Here is a 21,550-nt window from a genome sequence, read left to right on the forward strand (position 1 = left end):
CCCTTGAGCAATGTGGTGTGTGCAGGGCCAGCCCACCGAGGAGGCAAGGTGTGGCGACTGCCTCAAGCGGCAGGATCCGCAGGGGCAGCAGATCTCCACGACATTATTAATTCGGGGCCAGCCCACCCATGAGGTAAAATGAGGCAAGCGCCTCAGGCGGCAGGACCCGCAGATCCCGATGTAGCTCTTTCTACCCCCTGATGTAGATCCTGGGGTGAGAGAATGGGGGCGCCATTTTGGGGTATGCCTCAGGTGCAAAAATGCCCTGCGTTCGTCCAAAAAAAGAAGAGTATGCTGCATATTCGCTTTCCTTCAGAAAACCTTCCCAGTGAGGCGCTCTCCACCAGTAAAAAAAAAGTTTTAAAAATCGACTCCAACAGAGGATACAGAGACAAAAACACGCTCACCCTTCCAGAGGGCTGGCAGGAGGAAGAGTTTACCTCAGAGTTTACCTCCACCGCCTCTGAGCCGCCGACTAACTGACCGATTTAACTTCCTCTCCGCCCGCCCCCCTCCATCTTTCTCTTTCCGGCGCCTCCAGAGTCTTCCTCCTCCTCCTCCGCCTCCTCCTGCCACATCCTCCGCCGCCGCTATAGCTGCTGGCGCGTCAGCCCGCGCCGCCATATTGGAGGAGAAGGTGCTCCTGCCGCCGCCGCCGCCACAGGGGGAGCCAGGCTGGCCCAGCTCCTTCTCCCCCGCTCCCTTCCCTCCCTTTCCCCTCCCTGAGCTTCGGGCCGCCCCAGCTCCCGCCAGAAGTGGGGGAAGCGGAGAGAGCGAGCGAGAGCGGCAGGGAGGCCGCAACCCCAGCCTTTCCAGCAGGGCCCTCCCGGGGCCCCCCGCCGCCGCCATGACTTCCTTGACCCAGCGAAACTCGGGCCTAGTGCAGCGCCGGACCGAGGCCTCTCGCAGCGCCGCCGCGGCCGACAAAGAGCGGGCGTCCGGGGGCGGCGGCGGCGGTGGGGGTGGCGGAGGAGGCGCGGAGGAAGAAGGCCGGCGGGACGAGCAGGGCGACGACGAGAAGGGCGACTCCAAGGAAACGCGCCTCACGCTCATGGAGGAAGTGCTGCTGCTGGGCCTCAAGGACCGAGAGGTGCGGGGCCCGCAGCCCGGCGAGCGGGGAAAGGTGGCGGGGTGGGCCCGGGAAGGTGGGGTGGGGTGTCTGTGAAGTGAGGAGGGGACATGAAAGGCCTCCCTCCCCCCAGGGTTGCCCTTGTGTATGTGGGGCGGGATTGTGAGGACAAAGTGAGGGCTGTTGTCGGTCGAGGGGCCTGGAGGTTGCTACGGGGTTTGGTGGATGTCGGGGGGGGGGGCTCCTTGGCTGTGTGTGGTTGTGTTGTGTTGTGTATGTGGTTAGGGGTTAGGTAGGCCGGCGTCTCTTGACACAGCTCCCTCCACACACACAGAGTGAATAGAGGTTGTCCCCAGGGCTTTGCATGCTGCCTTTCACTGCCAGCCTAAAAACAAAATAAAACGAAGGAGACACAAGTGTTAGAATGAAAGTTTTTTTAAAAAAATTGCCAGAAAGCCGGCAGGGAAATAGAAGACACACACTCCCTAGCATGCCATGTTGCCTGCAAGACAACCCCTTCGTCCTACCTGGTCCCCCAATGCAGCTTTCAGTCCAATTCTCAAACTGCAATATATGGCAATAAATCAGATAGGAGAAAGACAGAAGGAGAAGGAGAATCTTGCAAGGAGAACAGGTTATGAAGATGGAATAGAATTTGAAGGTGGGCATCAGCCACCGCCTTCTACCCAATTTATGTACTGGGACATGCTAGTTGAGTGCTCATAGTTTTATGCTAAGTGTTTTCAGTATAACTTTTCAGGTATGACTGAAACTGAGGCAGCTAAAGGTTTTAAGGTTAGATGTAAAGGGGGCTTAGGGAAGGTGGGGGGGGGTCAGCAAAACTGGAGGAGGATTTTCTGGTGAAAAGCTTTTGGATTTTCTGGTGAAAAGCTTTTGGATTTTCTGGGGTAGGAGAAACAGCAAAGTTGGATGAAAACCCCTCAGCAGAAGTTGGCTTAGGGGCATCAAGTTTCTTAAGAGCAGAGGTCCATGTAGTTGGACTTTCTCAGACTGGCATACTGGTTTTTTGGAACATTTCTGTTTTGGAACCGTGTACTGACATACCGTAGTTGGTATGTTGCATTCTAAGCACCTACTTGCTAGTGCCATAACAGTCGTCTGAGAATTTCATATAGTGTTCCAGCTGCAGTACATATGGCTATTTACTGAATTTAAAAAAACACCTTTCGCAAAGTTAAAGTGTACTTCTTTTCCAGAAAAACACATGACTCACAGGGTATGCTTATAAACATTTTACATAATTTAAGAAACAAACTTGGATAGGCGGAATGGGTTAGTTGACATACTACAGGCTTATTAGTGAGTGTAGTAGTAGTATCTTGAGCAAGATACTCTCTTTAGGATATCTAGTAGAGGAAAAGTTTGTAAACGTGCTGCAGATTGTAAGGTGCTATTTCAGAATTTTGCAAAGTAATGGAGCTCTGGTTTATGTTATGGGTACATTTGGCCAAGAAAGGGAATGCTTTTATCAAATGCATGGGTAATTTTTTTTTAAATGTGTAGAGTAAAACTTACTGCCTTTTTCATGATAGCTTCTACATATTTTGACCCCACAGTGTATTTGCATGGGCTTACATAAAGGATCATGCTCAGATGCACTCTTTCCCAGAGTTCCTTAATCTTTGGAAATGTCATCCACTGTATCTTGGCCGCTGCATGTTACCCTATACAGTGGTACCTCGACTTACGAACGACTCGACAACCGAATTTTTCGACTTACAAATGGGGGTAATGGCCGCGCGCTTACGAATGTCTTGACATCCGGGGGAAAACTGTGGCGGTTTTAGATGCATTCCTATTGGAAATTGTGTTTCCAATGGCATTTTTCGACTTACGAAGGTGCCTTCGGAACAGATTGAATTCGTAAGTCGAGGCACCACTGTACTTCATCTCCAGGCTTTGTGGGGTTTCTGCTGTGGTTTTTTATTAAGTTTTATTAAGTTATGCTGAAAAACATGTTACAGGCTCATTAGAATTTAGATTAGAGTTTTTAGGTTGGATTATCTAAACTGGGGGAGGGAGGCATGTGCAAGTCTAAGGAGGTGTTTCCAGTTGTCAGAGCATAATTTGATGTCTGGATGCAGCCATTGCAAACTTCTCTAATAAGCAAGATTGTTGTGGTTGGTGTATTCTGAGTTTCAATTAACAATAGTGATTGTAGTCCAGTCCTCAAAGTACTGTTTGTTCTGATGAATATCAGATAATAGTTGTCAGTCCTTTGTGATCACTTCCAAATTTTGGAACAAATACTGTACTTATTTTGCGATATAAAGTCAAGCTTTATTGTTGCAGACTATTTTGACAGTGGAAATATATGTGTACAGTTCACATACGGCACCCATAGCATCTTGATATTTATAAAATCATTTTTATTTGTTTCTGTAATGTCTTATGCAATGTATCCTCATTGATCTTCTGTTTTTTCAGATTTCTTGTAGTTGAGGGAAGCCACAAAGGGGTGTGTTCAGAGAAAGTGTGTTAAAAAGTGAGACTTAAGAGGTGTAGATACAATATGTAGGTGTTCTGTTGAACTAGGCCCTTTAAGCTTCATGGCTAAGAGGCAACCTATTAACCATCTTTCAGTTGCCCTAAGCTCCTTGTTCCTAATATTTATGGCCTAAATCATAGGTAAATAGCCCTATATGAGCTAATCAAAGATAAACCTACAGCTTGAGCCAAGCACATTCTTTATGCCTTCCCCATGCCGTATTTTGATTGAAATGAAGCTCTTCCAAATTATATGAACTAAATCTCCAATGAGTTGCATCTTCAGCAGTGGGATACCCCAGTCCCCAGTCTGACTTGTGTACTGTAGGCTTGTAATACAAATTTCTGTTGGATAAAGTCCAGTAACACCGTGAGGATTTTTGAAGGCAAACTTTCCATCATCTTTGAAGAACTACTAGTCTATTATTTCTTAAAAGACACACCAGTTGTGGCACTTTGTAGGCATCAGGTCCTCATCCTAGTGAAAGTGAATTTACAGTTTGCAGGAAACTGATGGCATTCTTTGGAGCGCATGAGAGATGCACAGTGAAGGGTATGTAATTCTTTTCTGCTGCTCACATATGAACCCTTTGGTTCATTAACACTTGACTAAATGTTGCAGCTGTACCAATACTGAACAGTATATTAATAACAAGAAGCAACCCCTTCTTGCTGGAATAAAATGATCCTAAGGAATGTCAAAGCAAAGTAGAAGTAAGAAAGCCTTCTGTTTTGTTAGTATCTCTATAAAAAGTAAAACTGACTGACTTTTGAATAACACAAATGCCTTTATAACATCAATGATACTACTGTATTACATTTCTGGTTTGATTGTACAGTAATACCTCGGGTTACGAACGCGATCCGTTAATTTTTGCTTTAACTCTTTAAATCCTTTAAAGAGTTAAAGCAAAAATTAAAACAAAGCCAGAGGTTCAAGTCAGGAGATGCTGGGGAATTGCTTGTTTAAACAAGTGCGTCTTCAGTAATCTGTGGAATGCCAATACTGATGGGGCCTTTTGTTTTTCAGCAGGAGCTCATTCTACAATACTGGTGCCGGAAGTGAAAATGCTTACCTCTGTGTTGCCACATACCAATAAACATCAGGCCATAGCAAAACTAACTGGGTTTCATTGTTGATCTTAATGCGCTTATCCAAAGGCTTCCTAGAAATGATGGGGTTTGGAGAAGGATTTAAAGGAGATAAAGGTGGCTGCACAGAGGCATTCTTTCTGGAAGGCAGTTTGGGACAAGAGGCAGCAAAGAAAACTGGACAGAGTCATTTCAGGGAGCAGGAGACCTTTGGATGCTGAGGGAGGTGGATCTGGGTGAGCGAAGGTCACAGGCAGGGATGTGTTGGGAAATAAACACAGAGATAAGGATGGACAGAGTGGGGGCATGAAGGGTTTTGAATGAGCTTGTAAAGCAGGGGTCAGCAAATTTTTTTCAGCCATGGGCTGGTCCACCGTCACTCAGACCATGTGGTGGGCCAGGCTATATTTTGGAGAGAGAAAAAAATGAATGAATTCCTGTTCCCCACAAATAACCCAGAGATGCATTTTAAATAAAAGCACAGATTCTACTCCTGTAAAAACATGCTGATTCCCAGACCCTCCGCGGGCCGGATTGAGAAGGCGATTGGGCCGGATCCGGCCCCCAGGCCTTAGGTTGCATACCCCTGTTGTAAAGCACCTGTGATTTGGACAGGAAGCCAGTGGAAGAGAGGAATTGCCTCTCAGAGTGAGGGAAGAGGGGTATTATTTTCACAGCAAAGTGCTGAATAGATATGACAGTGGGAGGCCTGTGGGAAGAAAAATCATGATTTTGTGTGTGTGAGAGAGAGAGGGGGGGTTAATATTTGAGTAATTTTAGTGTAGTTTTGACTCAAGTTGGGAGCTTGAAAGTTGTTATTCAGCTTGTTACTCAGATACACTTTGCTTCCCTAATCTGTATTTGCCTTATTTTTGCTAATGAAGCATGTCTGTGTAGCTGTGTGATCAGTGTGTTCTTAGTTTATGGCTCATAGTAAGTCAAGAGAGCTAAACCACAAATCCAGGTTTGTATGACACACTGAACTATACTTAGCATAGTACAGCAGCAAAATGATTGGAGAGAAGTAAAGCACCTGTGTTATCCTTCTTGGAAGCCTGAGCGCTTGCATGTTTGTGCTAAGTAATGGTTTGGGTTAGTGTGACGTGTGAACCAGACATTTGTGTCAAAAATGAACTCCAGTTTGCTCAGTGGGGCTTTATTCCCAGTAAGTGTGCATCAGGTTGTAGCCTTAGTGCATGCATTTGACCTACATTTAATAAACGAAACCAAAGTACACTGTTAATTTAGTGTGCTGTATAAATATTTATATTTATTTTCTTACGTTATATCTCAACTTTATTCCACCATGAAACTCATGATGGCATACATATAATTACTAAGTGGTCACTCAGCGATAGCTCAAAAGTTCCTCCAACAAAGAGAAGTACAGTATTTAAACTGAAATATTTGAGTTGGTGACTGTTAGTTCCTCAGATTAAGATTCACTTTTACTTTGCTGGGCTATGACATTTCCTTTCTCATCATTTTTAGGTTGTCTTCATGAAAATTAAGACTATGATGCAGACCGCTAATTTTGCAGTTCATGTAATTCTACTGCTTGCAATTTCATTCCTAACATACTGAATTCTCCTAGTTAAGACAGTCCTAATGTGGTGAGAAGATTCTGTGGCAAAGAAGCCACCACTTCCTAAGCTGCCCTGATATCTCATGCCAGTCAGGGCAAAAGATGGAGAATGGATTCCACCCCCTGTCATGGCTCTTTAAAATTTCCCCTTCCTGCTCCACCATTGACTTTAGTGAGAGAGTTAATAACTACAGCAGCTCCAGGGTTGTGTCTGGGAAATGAGGGGACTTTTGATTAATTGGATCCAAGGCCTTCCCTGACACTCTACCTTGGAATGCCCCATTTTCAGGTCAGTTGTCTGTGGAGCACTGCTTTATAGCGACAGTGGCAGACCTGGCAGAGCGCCTGCAGACAGTGTCAGAAACTGAGATATGAAAGCTAGCAGCTAAATGGCACCTTAAACCTAGGTTATGGACACAACAACGGAATATATAGGCACACTTTTTTCATAACAATGCAAAGCTGAAAATGAATGAACTGCAGCTAAAATAAGTTCATTTTTCACATAGTCTAGTATTTCCCCTGCCCACCCCCATAATATTCTTAAGAGGGCCTCTTCTCCAGTCTTCAGAGAGTAGCTGGAAGTGGGGAGGCAGAAAAAGGTCCTCTTTTCCTTCCACACTGCAGTTTTAATCTGAAATCATAGGTGCAGTACTGCGCCCAGAGCTCCGAAACTGCTCGCGCTGATGAAATTCCTTGTCTAAAAATGTGCCTAGAACAATGGGAGTTTTGAACATTGCCTGCAGACCTCTCTGTTGGTGAAAGTGGTGGTCCACAACATCTGATAGCCTTTCAGATGTTCTCCCAGGGAGTTTAGGATTGCTTACTAAATGCATACTTTCTTTTAGTCCATATTCCAAAATTTGTGGAACTTGTACAAGTATATCCCTCTCAGTTCACTGCAATTTTGTAGTGTAAAAATCAGTAGGAAATACATCTCCCTTTGCACCTCTTCTGTGGAGGGTTAGGGGAGCCACCAGAACAGATTTGGGGTGCAAACGGGGTAGTTGCACAAGCAGAAATCCTTACATTGATGACATAATTGTTTTAGCAGTATGTTGGAGTCTACTGTGACTTAACAGGAGCTTTTTCATTAATACTTGAGTTTTTGTCATTATGATTGCCTCTACTTTAGGTATAAACATCTTTCTTTGTTTTAAACTTCCAACATAGAGCTTTCTGACCTGTCTTAATTTAGAGTCAGCTGTGCAGAGTCTTAATTGAGCATAGAGGTTTGTTGTACCTGTGGATTTAGGTAAAAGATTCAGCTTTTTGTTGTAATTAGAAATTTATGCTGTACTTGCTACCTAGGGATGCTGCGCTGTACCTGTCATCAATAAAAAAATAACCTAGCAGGTAGACTGAATTTGTAAATAATAAACTAAGAAACATTTTTAAAACCACAATAGTTTGAAAAATCTTTCTTTGGACTACAAGATAAATATGGAGTGGGATGGCTGGGTTAGAGGCAAAGTTGAATGAAGCACAGATGTGGCTCTTAGCTTTGTCCAGTAGGCTACATACACCCCAGCCTTACAAAAGTCTTTTTTTCTTTCTTTTTTTACACACATACATGCGCGCACGTGCACGCGCACAAACACACACCACACATGCAGACAAGCAAGAGGCATCACAATTCAATAACACATTCCATTCACGAAAAATGCAGTCAAGGAGGGTACTGAACAGCCCCAGTGAAATTCAAAAGCTTTCACATCTACAATATGTTGGGAAAATTCTCTTTTATTTTGACAGCATATTTGAAGGTGTACATACTGTACACTGCATCCAGAGTATTTTAATGTTTTGGTTTGAAAAGGAGGCATTTTGAAATGATAAAATGTTATTTTGTGGAAAGAGGGAAAGATGTTTTAAAAATTCCTTGGCCAGCATTGTAAGGATAATGTTAGAGCTATTTTGATAGTGCTTATTTTATTGGTTTAAGTTTCCTTCAACCAGAATAAAGTATTTCAGCACGTGAAGTTTTGTGGCTTTAACTCTGCAAATTCTGGTGAAGCAAGAAGTATACCAGTTTCGAAGCTTCTTTGTTTTTACTGAACTTGTGATTCCTGTAACTATTTATCATAGAATTGTATAGTAGGAAGGGTCCCCAAGGGTCATCTAGTCCAACCCCTGCAATGCATAATCCTAAGCTTGGTAAAATGAACCATTTGAAACAAGTTTTGAGATGTCTTATAATCATTCAAGACACTGGTCCAGGTCACATGTAACTCTCCACCAAACCATGACTTAGCACAAAGAAACAAAACTATGGATTCTCGGAGCAAAGCTTTTTGCCGCTGCACTCCTACTGCCACGCTTCACAGGGCTAAGCCATGGTTTGACTTGGAATTACATGTGAACTGAAAATAAAAGTCTGTTTTTCAGCTCTTAGAAAATAGACCCACTTCATTCAAACTAGACTGCCTAAGTTGAAAGAAATCAATATTTTAACATTTTGAAGTTCAAAATCTCTGTAAAGGTGAATCACATTTCATGAAAGCTTGTTAGAAAGCTGTTTTCACTATACTTTAGAAGTCAAAAAAGGGGGAAAAAGCTTGGATATGTTCTTCAGTATTTAGTTTATTCTTAAATTATTTAGCTACTTTGGAGCATGTGAAGAGGGCAGGTTTATTTTTCTTCTTTTTGTCTGAAAGTGTTATAATGAATATCATTTATTTTTACATGGATAAAAGAAAACTTACGGAGACTTCTTTCCCATCAGGGTTATACATCATTTTGGAATGACTGCATTTCCTCTGGGCTGCGTGGCTGCATGTTAATTGAATTAGCACTGAGAGGGCGTCTTCAGCTGGAGGCATTTGGAATGAGACGCAAAAGTTTATTAACTAGAAAGGTAAGAATCGGAGGGTAAAATGACATGTAGGTCTTAAAAATTATATCCCATACAATTCTTCAAACTGTACCAAGCCTTTTACATACTCATTTCAGTATTTGTAAAGAGATGGCAAGAATGCTTGTATCTAATCAATTTTAAGTTCCTTAAGCCACATATCTAATATTAAACATGTAGTGCTTATTCAATTTGCTGAATCCAGGGCCAACTATGGAGATAAATCAGTCTATGTTGCTCTTTGTGGTTGATTTTGTTGGCATTATGTGAAGGCGATTTATTTTTTCTTAGGAGATCTTGTGATGAAAAAATGTTGTATGGGCAGTCTGCTCTGTCAATATTATCTTTTGCTCACCTTTTTTAAAAAGCATGTTTTGAAAGCTTTCCACACTACCTCGGTGTTTAGAATTGAGTCTTTGTGTAAGTAGACAGTTACTGCTTATGTTCAGCTGCATTTAGTTATGATTATCTTGAAATGGATCTGCTCCCTTCCCCATAGAGTTTCCAAGATTCTGTGGTGTGCCAGAAATGCAGGAATGTTCCTTGAAATACCAAGGTTATATAACAGCTTACTTGACTGTTTCTAGAATATTTTACATAGGTGATTTTAAGGAGAGTCAGACCTAAAAGCTACGTTATTTATTGGCGGTGAGTTGGAGTTTAAGGAAGGAGGTTGTGAGAGAGCAATTGTCATGAACTTTGGAGGAGTTTTGGGAGGAGGAGTGTCTGGTGAATGTATTTGAGGGGTTTTTCTTAATAGATATTTTGTGGGTTGGGGGGGAGCTTTTTAAAGTCAGGATTTTTTTGAGCTTTTGGGGAGAGGTGTTTTGAGGCATCATCATCATCTTCCTCAGGTGCTGACAAACCCAAAACCCAAGAAGCAGTGACTGTTTCCACACTAGAGCAGAAACTGAAAGTGCTGGACTGTTTGCAAGAAGGCATGGGTATGTGTGCTGTGGCACACAAGTTTGGCAGGAACGTGTAGGAATGTGTCCAGCATCCTTGCCATCATGATCTGGGAGAAGGAGATCTGGGCAGCAGCATCTGTGAACACACCTGCAACTGCCAAGGTCACCAGCCATGTGCTGGTTTTTTAAAGGGTTTTTCTAGGGTTTTCAGAAGTTTAGAGGGTGTTTGCAGGCTTTTCCAATTTCCAACACAGTATCACATATGCATGTGGTGCATCAGAACATAACCCCCATGTAAAGGGGGGGGGGGCTTGCCTGTATAACATCCTTGTTTGGTTTCCAAATTATTTTTTACGGTTTGTAGGTTCTGAAAGCTTTTTCCAAAATAAGTACTAACATGCTGTAACCTTGTACTAAATTGGAGTCACCATGAAGAGAAGACATTTGCTTAAAATGATACATTATGCTTTTAAAAAGCTTCAGCCTTCATATTTAATTTTTGTGCTAATCAGTTGAGTTGCTCATACATGGTAGCAAAGTGCATATTATTGGACCACATATACTGAATAAATAATATGTATCTAGGTATATTAAAGCTGGTACTACAAGAGTTAGTCATACGCCGAATACATCTGTTGAAATCAATGGACAATTAACGTCCACTAATTTCAATGGGTCTGCACTGAGCATGTTTTAGTTGGATTATCCTCCTATGTTTTATGCTTAGGCCATTCTTTAGAAACCAAGTTTCTATTGAACCTCTGACTGGCTTTTATTCTATGCATTCTGGCTGATGTGTTCTTCCATCTGATGATATAAATTTCCCTCAGTGTTGTGAAGGACTTAATAAACATTCATTAGCCAGGCCTTAATAGCCAGATACTGGCTTCCCAGAAGAATTGGAGCTCAAGCAGTGAGCACAGATCTAATGAGAGAATTAGCATTTCTAGGCTCCAAATAATGATGTCTATTTAATTTAGTATTTTGGCATTTTTTGTTGCTGTCCTCCATAATACCGGTATAAATTTATAGTGAGCTTGATTGTTGTCAAATAAAATGTCTGTTAAAGGAATTATTTCATCATCAAAAATTATTTGACATTTAATGTGGCTTTTATTGGAATTATTGCTTCTGTGAAGCATGCTGATTATCTCTATTGCCACAAAGCATATGTTTAGGAATGGATTGTTTATTGACAGATTGGCCTCTCTTAAGTATTATGTACAGAGGGCCAGGGAACAGAAGACATTCCAGGCAAATCTCCATGACTTTGTTAGCTGTCCATATGCAAGGGACTTTAGGGTGGCAAGGAGATTATTATTTTTCTCCTGTCAAGGGAGGTGATACAGGTTCATATCTGCATCACCTACAGCCTTTTAGGGAACTAGAACATCCTGGTGAAAAAGGGTAACAGTGGTAATTTATACAGGTTGATAATCCTAGCTCAGAGCATTCTAATTATGAATAAAAATAGCAGTAAAAATACAATGAATCTATTTGGTTGGTTTTTCATTTGTTGCCTGGATATTGTGTGTAGCTCTCTTGTGTCTCTCCATTGGTACTGTTTTTTCCTGTGCAGCAGCTTTGGAAGTTCTAGTGCTTAAATTGGAGAGCTCTTTTATCTCTCTGTATTTATTTATTCTGGGCATTGTTTGAGGTAAATGTGACTTTTGCAGGCCTCTCCTCCATATGCCCTGTATGCTGTGGTTTCGGGTTGCAACAGAAAGTAGTATGCCATTAATATAATGTGTTCTTCATGAAGTAACTACTTGTCTAAATAAATAAGGATGCTAATGTACCTAGAGGGAATGGTCAGGACATTTATATCCTGGTTGACTTGAATGGGGTGGTATATATGGAGCATTGCCTTCCCATGGATTCAGATGTTTTACTTTTCAAAAGCAAGATACTTGGTTTGGTTTCCAAAAAACAATGACATTGGTTCAAGAAGTGGGAATATTCCAACACTGAGCCTCGATATAAAAAGTAGTACTGAGGCACACTTTTTCTCCACTTGGTGCTTAAAGATTTAAAAGCAAAAGTCTGAGGTGATGGAGTGAACTCTTATATTTCCTATCAGGTAATCTGCAAATCAGATGCTCCTACAGGGGATGTTCTACTTGATGAAGCTCTGAAGCACATTAAGGAGACACAGCCTCCTGAAACAGTGCAGAACTGGATAGAGCTGCTTAGTGGTAAGAAAAATCTTTGGAAATTAACGTTTTTTAATGTTTAACAAACTTTTGGGCTGCCATGCGTCACTGGTTTTAAGGAGCGAGTTTTCAAGCATAGGGCTTGATAAGTTCCTTATCAAGTGATGCCTTCTGTCCAAATTATGAGTAACAACTTTGGATGCTGTGAAGGTCAAATTTAAACACCAGTGTTCCGTTAAATCAATTTGGGGATGGCAGTGTTGGAATGGTGGAAGGAAATGCAGTAGTTAATGTTCTTGCTATCTCTGGAGTAGAATTAAGCTGCTGTCTAGCACAGGGGTCAGCAACCTTTTTCAGCCGTGGGCCGTTCCACTGTCCCTCAGACCATGTGGTGGGCCAGACCAATTTTTTTTTTTGGGGGGGGGAAATGAACAAATTCCTATGCCCCACAAATAACCCAGAGATGCATTTTAAATAAAAACACACATTCTACTCATGTAAAAACACACTGATTCCCGGACAATCTGTGGGCCGGATTGAGAAGGCGATTGAGCTGCATCCGGCCCACGGGCCTTAGGTTGCCTACCCTTAGTCTAGCAGCATACAGGATCACCAGGTTTAGATTCAGCAGTGGGAGGGTAGGGCAGATTTGGTCAGTGTTAATTACTTCATGAAATCTTAACATACACGTTTAGTCAGATGAATTGCGCCTTTTGTATTTTGACTTCCTAGATCACGGTATGTCTGTACTTGGCTCTTATTTCCCACTCTTTGTTCTTTTTATACTAATATTCTTCCATCTTCATTAAATATCCTATGTCTGCAGCATGTTGATTAGTAGTAATGTTCATGTAGTCAAGTTAATTCCAGTGAATTCAGTGGGAGTTAACTCCCTGGTGAATGAGTTTAGGATTGCATATTTATATCTCAGTGACACATTCCTGTGTTCCCTCCTGCTTTGGCTGTTCGGCAGTAGAGAGGAAGAACAGAGAGACTAATGAAAATGAGAGAAACCTAGAGCTTTTCTGGCAGAGCCAATGTTTTCGGTTTTCAAGAAAATCAGAGTCTGTGCTTGAAGTTCATTTCTTAAATTAAGCAATTTTAGCAGTGCAGCTGACATTGTAATAGTCATTCAGAGAGGTGAGATGAGCACTGAATGAGCCTCTTGTTGAAATCTGAATTAAGTTTGAACTGTTGTCTAAGTTCTGTGTATAAGACTAGGTTTTTTCCCTTAAAAATAATGTCAAAAATTAGGGGGCGTCTTATACTCTGGGCCATCTCCCCCCATTTTCTTAAATCTGAGTTGCCCCAAATAGATGGAAAAATACGGTATTTTGTGCTGTTTTAACGGTTTTAGTTAGTTTTATTTTATTTTGCATATCACCTTGAGATACATATGCAGAAGGTAATTCGTAAATAATTTGCTTCCTGTCTTCTTAGCCCTTCCAACCATAAAATGGGGTTAATACAATTGTAGATAATACTAGCAAAATAGTCTAGTTGAGATCAGTGAGAGAATGCTTTTAAGCACTTAGGGAAAACCCTATTTTTATGCACTTTGCACAATTCTGGTTCCAAAATTAGAGTATTTGGAGATGTGAATGGAAGAGAGCCAGAAATGAAGATGAGGCACTGATATTTGTGTGGGAATTTGGGGCGGGGGTGGGGCAGAGAAGCTGCCTGGGAACAAAGAGAGGCAGGGATTGGTACGAGGTCCCCTACCTCTGACTCCTGGAATCCATTTGAGTTCCCTGGTGATTTCTACTGAACACTAGGCTCTATGCATTTCCAAATGTACTCTGTGGGTGTGTTGTGCTTTTAGTTTTAAAACCTGCAATGCCCTTGTGCAGAATTTTGAATCATATTTCCATACTTTCATTCCTTTATGTGTGACAGACCCCCAAATCATTATGCTAGAAACATTTCTGCAGATGGAAATGTTACCCTAGTTCCCACTGAAGTTCTCACTCAAAGAATAAATAAATTTAGGTCTGTACCACTTTAGACAGTGGTTAGGGATCTCATGATTGAATGTTCTCCCTGCAATCCCCTCCATATATAAATGTAGAAAATCAGGGGGAAGGATTCTAGCCCAGTCTTCTCCCTGACATGCTATCTTTCTGTGAGCAGGAATTGATTTATGTATCGGTATAGAGTAGCCATACCCACAGTCTGAAGTGGTACAGACCAGGTATGGGCTTACCGCCTTGATAGGAACTAAACTTGGACTCTCATTCAGCTGCATGTTGTTCCTTCCTAGCATCAGCATGCTGGCAGGAACTTCTTGAGTTAGTTTCCTTTTCAAAGCCCATCAGCTTCCTGACATGGTTTGACCCTCTTGGGCCAGCAACGTCAGCAGACTTCAGCCTCAGGGTGGGACTGGTCCTTGCAGTGGGCAATAATGGCCTTTCATAATGACACTGTGATTCTTTTGCAGAATGTTTTTTATTTATTTATAGCCCATCATTCGCCAACGGTCCCAGAATTTCAATATAAAATAACTTTAATTAAAACTGTAACAGCACTAAGAGTACAGCAGAAAGGACAACATTCACTTAATCTCAGTCCATCATCCCCAAAGGCACAGAGGTATGCTTTAACCAGCTGACAGAAATCATACTGCGCTATACCTCATACAGGAGCAGCTGGCGGGGGAGACATTCCACAGCCTCTAGGCCATCACAGAGAAAGTCTTCTCGGCATGCTGGTACTGCTAACAGGAGTGACATGTTGGCTAAACATGTTCAGTCTTAAAGCAAACTAATATGATATTTGATAGAATATTCTGATAGCTTTATGTACCATTGCTTCTACGTATCATAAGAAAGTGAGTCCTGTAAAACATTTACACAGATCTCCGAAGTGTTACAATTTCTGAATGCAAAATAGTTGTCTGAATTGCTTGTTCAGAGTTCCTTGTAGTTAGGAGGTTTGGTCACAAGGTGTCGCCAAGCTACTGTGGAATATAAAAATGGATAAAAAACAATCTATTTTAAATGTTCACTTTATTTTTGCTGGAGCAAATATGCATTTCCTTCATTGCTTGTCTTAGGGTTCACAACACCTTGAGCCAATGTGTGCCCTACCTATGCCTTCTCTTATAGCACAGAGTATATTGGGGGGCATTTTAGAAACATTTTGTTCATGAGACTAATTTGGTTGGAGGTTTTCATTTGGTCGGTGACTTTTTCTATGGTGTCATTTAGCAGGTGCAGGTAGTGTCAATAGAAATGAAATTTTTTTGTTGGCACCCTTTTACCTCGATGGACAATGGAGTGCGCCTCTGTGGGTGAAGACAACTCATTGGAGAATCACAGCACCTGCTGTGGGTGCAGAGATTGGTAACTCGTAACTGCTGCCTCCTGCATTGTTTCTGTTGCATTAACAGTACCAAAATATCTTCCTTCAGGACACAAGCCTGGGTAATATGTATGGAGGTCCTGGGCTCCCCAGATGACAAGACTCCCTCTTGCCCTTGCTGATGTGGTCCAAAGGAAAGCAGAGCAATATGTTTGGCACCAGCTTGACTGCAGAAGTTGCTGGAAGGGAGTGCACAAGGCGCCCCCAACTGTCTTAGGGACTCACTCTGGATTTGTAAAGGGTTTATTTCTTAGCATTTTCTTCCCGTAAAGATGTCCTACAAGGCAGCAAGTACGGATTTTTCTTTGGGGTTTACTTCTGAAGCCTTTTTCATGAATGAGTATAGTTGCAAGACAGTGAAGGTTTAGGATCAGAGTTCTCCTTCTCCCAGCCCCATCTGTTCCTCAATTCCCTCTACAGCATGTGCAGTACAGTATATGCCTTTTAGGGCTGTGCAATAAATCACCATACCATTGAATACCAGTTTTAAAATAACATTGTGGTAAGTGTTTCAACAAGACAATATACCCGGTGAACAAAAGGAACAGCTTTCCAGGGGGTAGCTCAGCTGAAGGATACTTTACAGATACTTTGCAGAAAATTTGCAGGCATGGTGTCTCCAGCTTTGCGTTCTTCCACCACCACCGCAGGGAACCTTGTCAAGGCCGTAGGCTGCTGCTGGGAAGTGTGGTGGACCCTCTGTAGCTGTGGGGAGGTGTGGCAAGACCCTTTGCTGCTGCAGGGAAGCGTGGCACACCCTCCACCGCAGTGGGGAGGTGCGGCAAGGCCCTCTGCTGCCACAGGGAGGTGCGGCAAGGCCCTCTGCTGCTGTAGATATGTATGCCGCTGTAGATATGTATTGTGATATATCGAGATATCATGATATTTAGCTGGTGATATATTGTGGTGTTTTCATCAGATATTGCCCAGCCCTACTGCCTTCTTGACCGTTGGACCCACTGTTGGTCCCATCTGCTCAATCTGCCAAAGCATGTCTTCACATGCAGGGGAAGTCCCTAGCTCACCAAGGGTTTGAGACCCATCGACTACCTTGACCTGGTTTAGCTGGCCGGTCAAAGCTGTTTCCCGGGGTGTGGCCACTGTTGCATGTTGACAACTTCTAGGAGCCACAGGTGAGACCTGAGTACGGGGTGTGGAGCAGAGGTAGACAAACTTCCCCAAAAGGAGCTATATGTGTCCTCTAGCAGAGGTATTAGCCATCCCTTAACACCCCATACACTTCAGAAACATGCATAGAATAAACTTTAATTGAAATTAAGATTCTATCCTCAGTGCACTCCAATAAGACAGATACCAGTTTATTTCAGAAGCTAGCAAGTTTTTTGAATGATAGGAGACTGTTGTTTTTCCATTTTGTTTTTCATTCTAGTTTCAATAAACAGGCAACTGCCCTTCACATTTTTCTTCAACCTTCATAATAAAGCTTTTTTAGTATTTGGTGAATATTCCAAATAATAGCTTTGATCCCCCACTCTTTAGATGGTCACCATATTTGTCTCAACACAGCTCACTGTAAGCAGACATGGTACAAATTGACTGCCTTGTGCAAAAAGTTTTTCTTGATATTAGAATAGGTGACAAACTTATTTTGGGGAATAGTTTAGGGAGTCATTCCTTGTTAGCTAGTTTGCAAGCATGGAACTCCTCAACCAAAGTATTATTTGCAAGCTGCTCTGTGGATCATCTTTGCAGCTGGTCATTAAGTGAAGCATTCTTTCTATATCTAACGTGACAATTAATACTGCATCTTTGCCTCTGTTGCTGTGTTATTGTGTCCTGTTTTGTCTTATTTACCCTTGCTAACCAACAGAATACCAGCAAAACATTCAGGGGGTTGTTTGTTCTTTTGCCTTATTTTAGGTGAGACATGGAATCCATTAAAATTGCACTACCAGTTACGAAACGTACGTGAACGATTAGCCAAAAACCTGGTGGAAAAGGGGGTTTTGACTACAGAGAAACAGAACTTTCTCCTCTTTGACATGACAACACACCCTCTCACCAATAACAACATTAAGCAGCGCCTCATCAAGAAAGTTCAAGAAGCTGTTCTTGACAGATGGGTGAATGACCCCCACCGCATGGACAAGCGCTTGCTGGCTCTCATTTACTTAGCCCATGCATCAGATGTCCTTGAGAACGCTTTTGCCCCCCTTTTGGATGAGCAGTATGACCTAGCCACAAAGAGAGTGCGGCAGCTCCTGGATTTAGACCCTGAAGTTGAATGTATGAAGGCCAACACAAATGAGGTCCTGTGGGCTGTAGTAGCAGCCTTCACAAAATAACTGTAATCAGACTGCTCAAGTGTTCTTTTCCCCATTTCATGTCAATCAGTTTATCTTCTATTGACGATTCATGTTTTCCGTCATCCTGTACCTCTCTTCATATAATGAAAATCAGCTCTTGTTCAAGCTTTTGTTCATGGGAACGGTAGGTGGTGTGTTCTGTTTCTCCGTTTGTGTGTGTGTGTCTACTACAGGATTCTGCTGGTTCAAGAGAGCTTCCTGTTCTTCAACATGCTTGACTGCCACATTGACATTCTGTTTCGTATCAGATCTAAGTTACTGTGTCTAGGTTTTTACTGTACCCCTCTTTCTTCCACTGGGATGGTTTCATGCAGAAAGCACTTCCCAGGAGGGAATCAAGCATCTGGTTTCAAGTTGATCCAACTGTATCATCTGCCTCAGCGAAGTGCAGCATTGTATCCTTGGCTAAAATCACAAAGGCATGTTGGAACCACCCAAAGTGAGCCTTTTGGAGTGCAGTTGAACAGGTTCCGTTAAATCATTGAGGGTTATTTTGGAACCTCACACAGAATCCTACTGAAATGGAGTGGTGATTGGTGCCACAGCAAAACCTAGTAGATTGCCCCTTTCTTCCTAGACATACATGTGGAAGTGATCAAACAATTTCTAAAGCAGAAATATCCCCAGATCGACTCAATAAATAGTTCAAGCCATCTCGTGCATTTTGCTGTTCATGTAACTCTTTATTGAGTTTTTGTTTGTTTACTTAAAAAAATAACTGAATCCTAAGGCTAGTATCAAAAAGTCTGGTTGTTTTGCAAAGGGGTGGGCTACATTCCAGTGTGGTCTGTATATAGAATTGTATATTAACACTCAAGCACATTTTAGTAAATTTCCAAATTTGAATTAGTTGTGCACCTGGCTTTCTATCATTTGCTTTCAGCCACTGCCTCTTGGTGGAAAGATGGGCCTCCTATAATAAAGGGTGTGTGTGGTGTGTGTGTGTGCGTGTGCGTGCCTGACCTTTCCTTCTATGGAGTTTGTGCCATCCAGGTACAGTCTTCTTGTATGTTGCCTTTATAACATTTGTTGTATGATGAGAACATTTTATCATCCCCCCCTTTTTTTGGAAGAGGCTTGTGATGAGTACAGTTCTTGGTTGCAGACTTCAATTTCTGTTTGTACACAAGTTAAAATTGTGTCTCATGCCATTAATCAACTTAACACTTAAAAAAATCAGTTGTCAATCTTAACAAGTGTTGCATGTAAATTGTTAGCAGGTAATTACTACAGTTCAACCAATTACGACTTCTGTAGTAGGAAGCTCTACTATGTTTTAATTTTTATATACAATTATGCTGATTAGCACATTATTGTAAAATATATAAACTGGCTTTTTAAAGTTTATTACCTCTACCATTGCTTGTTCTAGCTCCATTCACAATGTAAATATTATGCATTGAACAGATTAAAGACTGACCTTTTTGTTTTGAGTAACAGAACACACTAATAGTGGAGCAGGTATGTAGAAATTTTTGGTTAACATTGAAAGCAGAAATTAATAGATGGCGTTTAACTGTAGTTGAAATTTAAAGGGACCCCCAATCTGTATACTAGCTTTTTACCTACAGTAAATAAACGATTATCTTGAAAGTGCCTGAAACAGAGCAAGCATGTAATTTTGCATTTTCCGTTCCTAATTGTGAAAAGCACCGTGATGTATGATGTAACCGTGAATTCTGATTAGTACACTTGAGGACGGATTTTTTTTACTACCAAGAAAGCCTACAAGTAGTGTGATGTTCATGTCTGCTTGTATGAGCTTTCGTAGTGATCAGACCATGGCACATCCACAAGGGAGGACATGATCACATCTATATCTGGGCCAAAGATCAAATGCAGTGTGGGGCCCGAAACAAACTGGGAGAGCCCTAGTGTTGCCATGGAGGACACCAGGTCCAGAGCCTGTGAGGAGGGGGCGGCATCAGCATGGACATTGAAGTCCCCCAAAACCAGTAGGTTAGGGAACTCCAAGGCCTAGCAGTCCACACTAGATATGAAGATGAAGGCAAAAGTTGGCTCTCTATTCTGAGGTTTTCCCCCAGCCCTGTATAGTTTAGCAATGTTGAAAGAAAGATCTGGAGTGATCTTGTGATTGGCACATAATAAAGTTTCTTTTGCTTCTGCAGATACTGGGACATGAGAAGAAGAGGAAAAGTATCTTCCCTCCCTGCCCTCCTGAGAGAGATTAGGTCACAGTCATATCTAGGATTTTCCCCCAGCCCTTCTTTCCATTGTACAAATTCTGTGATATATCTGTGGAAGTGGGGTTACAGATTTGACATCTTTGTGAATTGTGGATATCTAAACCTAAATGATTTAAACACACACATGAACACAAACACGAACGAACTCATCTCTGTGGCAGACACACAATGCCTTTGAGTTCTCATTTTTGATAACAAGAATTATGGAGAGTCAGTTAGGACAAAGTATTGTTTCAGACATAATCCAAATGATAAAGAAACTATACCAACTATCCAAATAAGGATTTATGTTCCAAACAGATAAATCATGATTTGTGCAGTTTTCCACCTCTCTTGTCTTACCTGAAAATCTTCAGGTGCTACACGCCTCTGAAACTCTGGGTTGTTTGGGATTTAATGTAAAACCATAATTTGCCCAAATTGGTTTGCAACACAATGCTGCATTGTAGCTTCAAATCCTGGTTTGGCAGCCACTCAGAATCCATGGTTTGGCATTAATTCTAAGGAACCATCTTTAAAATGTGTGAACCACTATGTTAGTGGAATGCTGGAGTACTGTAGAAGAAAATATAAATCACATGGAATACTGGCAGGGGGAGTTGTACACTGTGGCTTCTGGAAGCTGTGTGCTGATTCCTAGTGTTGCAACACTTAGGAGGCATACTGTTCACTTTCTAAAGCTTATCTTTCCAACCATGTGGGCCAGAAATCTGTTCTCTTACAGTTACATATATCTGAGGTAGATACTAGGTCTCATGGCAGAGTTCACATTCTGAAATTCATTATAAGATGGCGATGAAATAACCAATTGCTTATGAATGCTGACATATCTGAAGCAAGCCTTGAGAGAAACAGTTCATTTGGGAAAGCTAAGAATAGTTTATGGGAGTTTCTGCTTTTAGTGGTTTTTCAGACTGTGGTCAGCACTATGGATGAAAGTTTAGAAGTGTGTGATAAGTGCTTGGCATTACTGCGATTGGCAGGTTTTGAGTTCTGCTTTGCATTCTTCATTGCACTGTCTTTGGAGTCCAGGAACTCCGCCAAAATCTTTGAAACGCCTTTCTCTTTAAGTGCCAAGGGTACTTAAAGATTTCAGGAAATGTGCCAAGGCGTGATGGTGGGGGAAAGTCCTGATGGTATGTGTTGACAACATTATCCTTATTGAGACTGCCCATGGGGTTGTTTTCCCACGTAGTCTTGCAAAATGTCAGACACCAGAAAGCCCTGGCCTTTATCACATCTGCTAGAATAAGCATCGCTCCCTGCATTCATCACATGCCTGATGGTAAGCTAGGTGCAAATGGAGCCTGGGAGGGTAGCACATTTTCTTTTCTGGGAGACCATTTCACTGTGAATAAATCACAGCCGGAAGAGTGACACCTTGCTATATTTTCCCCTTTGTGCTTTGTTTTGTAATCTGTTCCTTGATAAAGTTAGTGTGAGGGAAAAGATCAGAGTTGAAATGAACCATATACCTATTTGTCCTG

The 21,550-nt window shown here is 41.9% G+C and overlaps 1 protein-coding gene across 1 annotated transcript; it reads left to right on the forward strand.

The window, feature by feature from the left end:
- The first annotated feature begins 609 nt into the window (after nt 1-609).
- Nucleotides 610-19,452, forward strand: GOLPH3 (golgi phosphoprotein 3). Its single transcript, XM_035100355.3, has 4 exons — nt 610-1,090; nt 8,980-9,111; nt 12,097-12,211; nt 17,411-19,452. The coding sequence occupies exons 1-4, from the start codon at nt 848-850 to the stop codon at nt 17,833-17,835; spliced, it is 915 nt and encodes a 304-aa protein (XP_034956246.1). The 5' UTR covers nt 610-847; the 3' UTR covers nt 17,836-19,452.
- The last annotated feature ends 2,098 nt before the right edge of the window (nt 19,453-21,550 follow it).

Source organism: Zootoca vivipara, chromosome 10 (genome assembly GCF_965207765.1).
Source record: "Zootoca vivipara chromosome 10, rZooViv2.hap1.1, whole genome shotgun sequence".
NCBI lineage: Eukaryota > Metazoa > Chordata > Lepidosauria > Squamata > Lacertidae > Zootoca > Zootoca vivipara.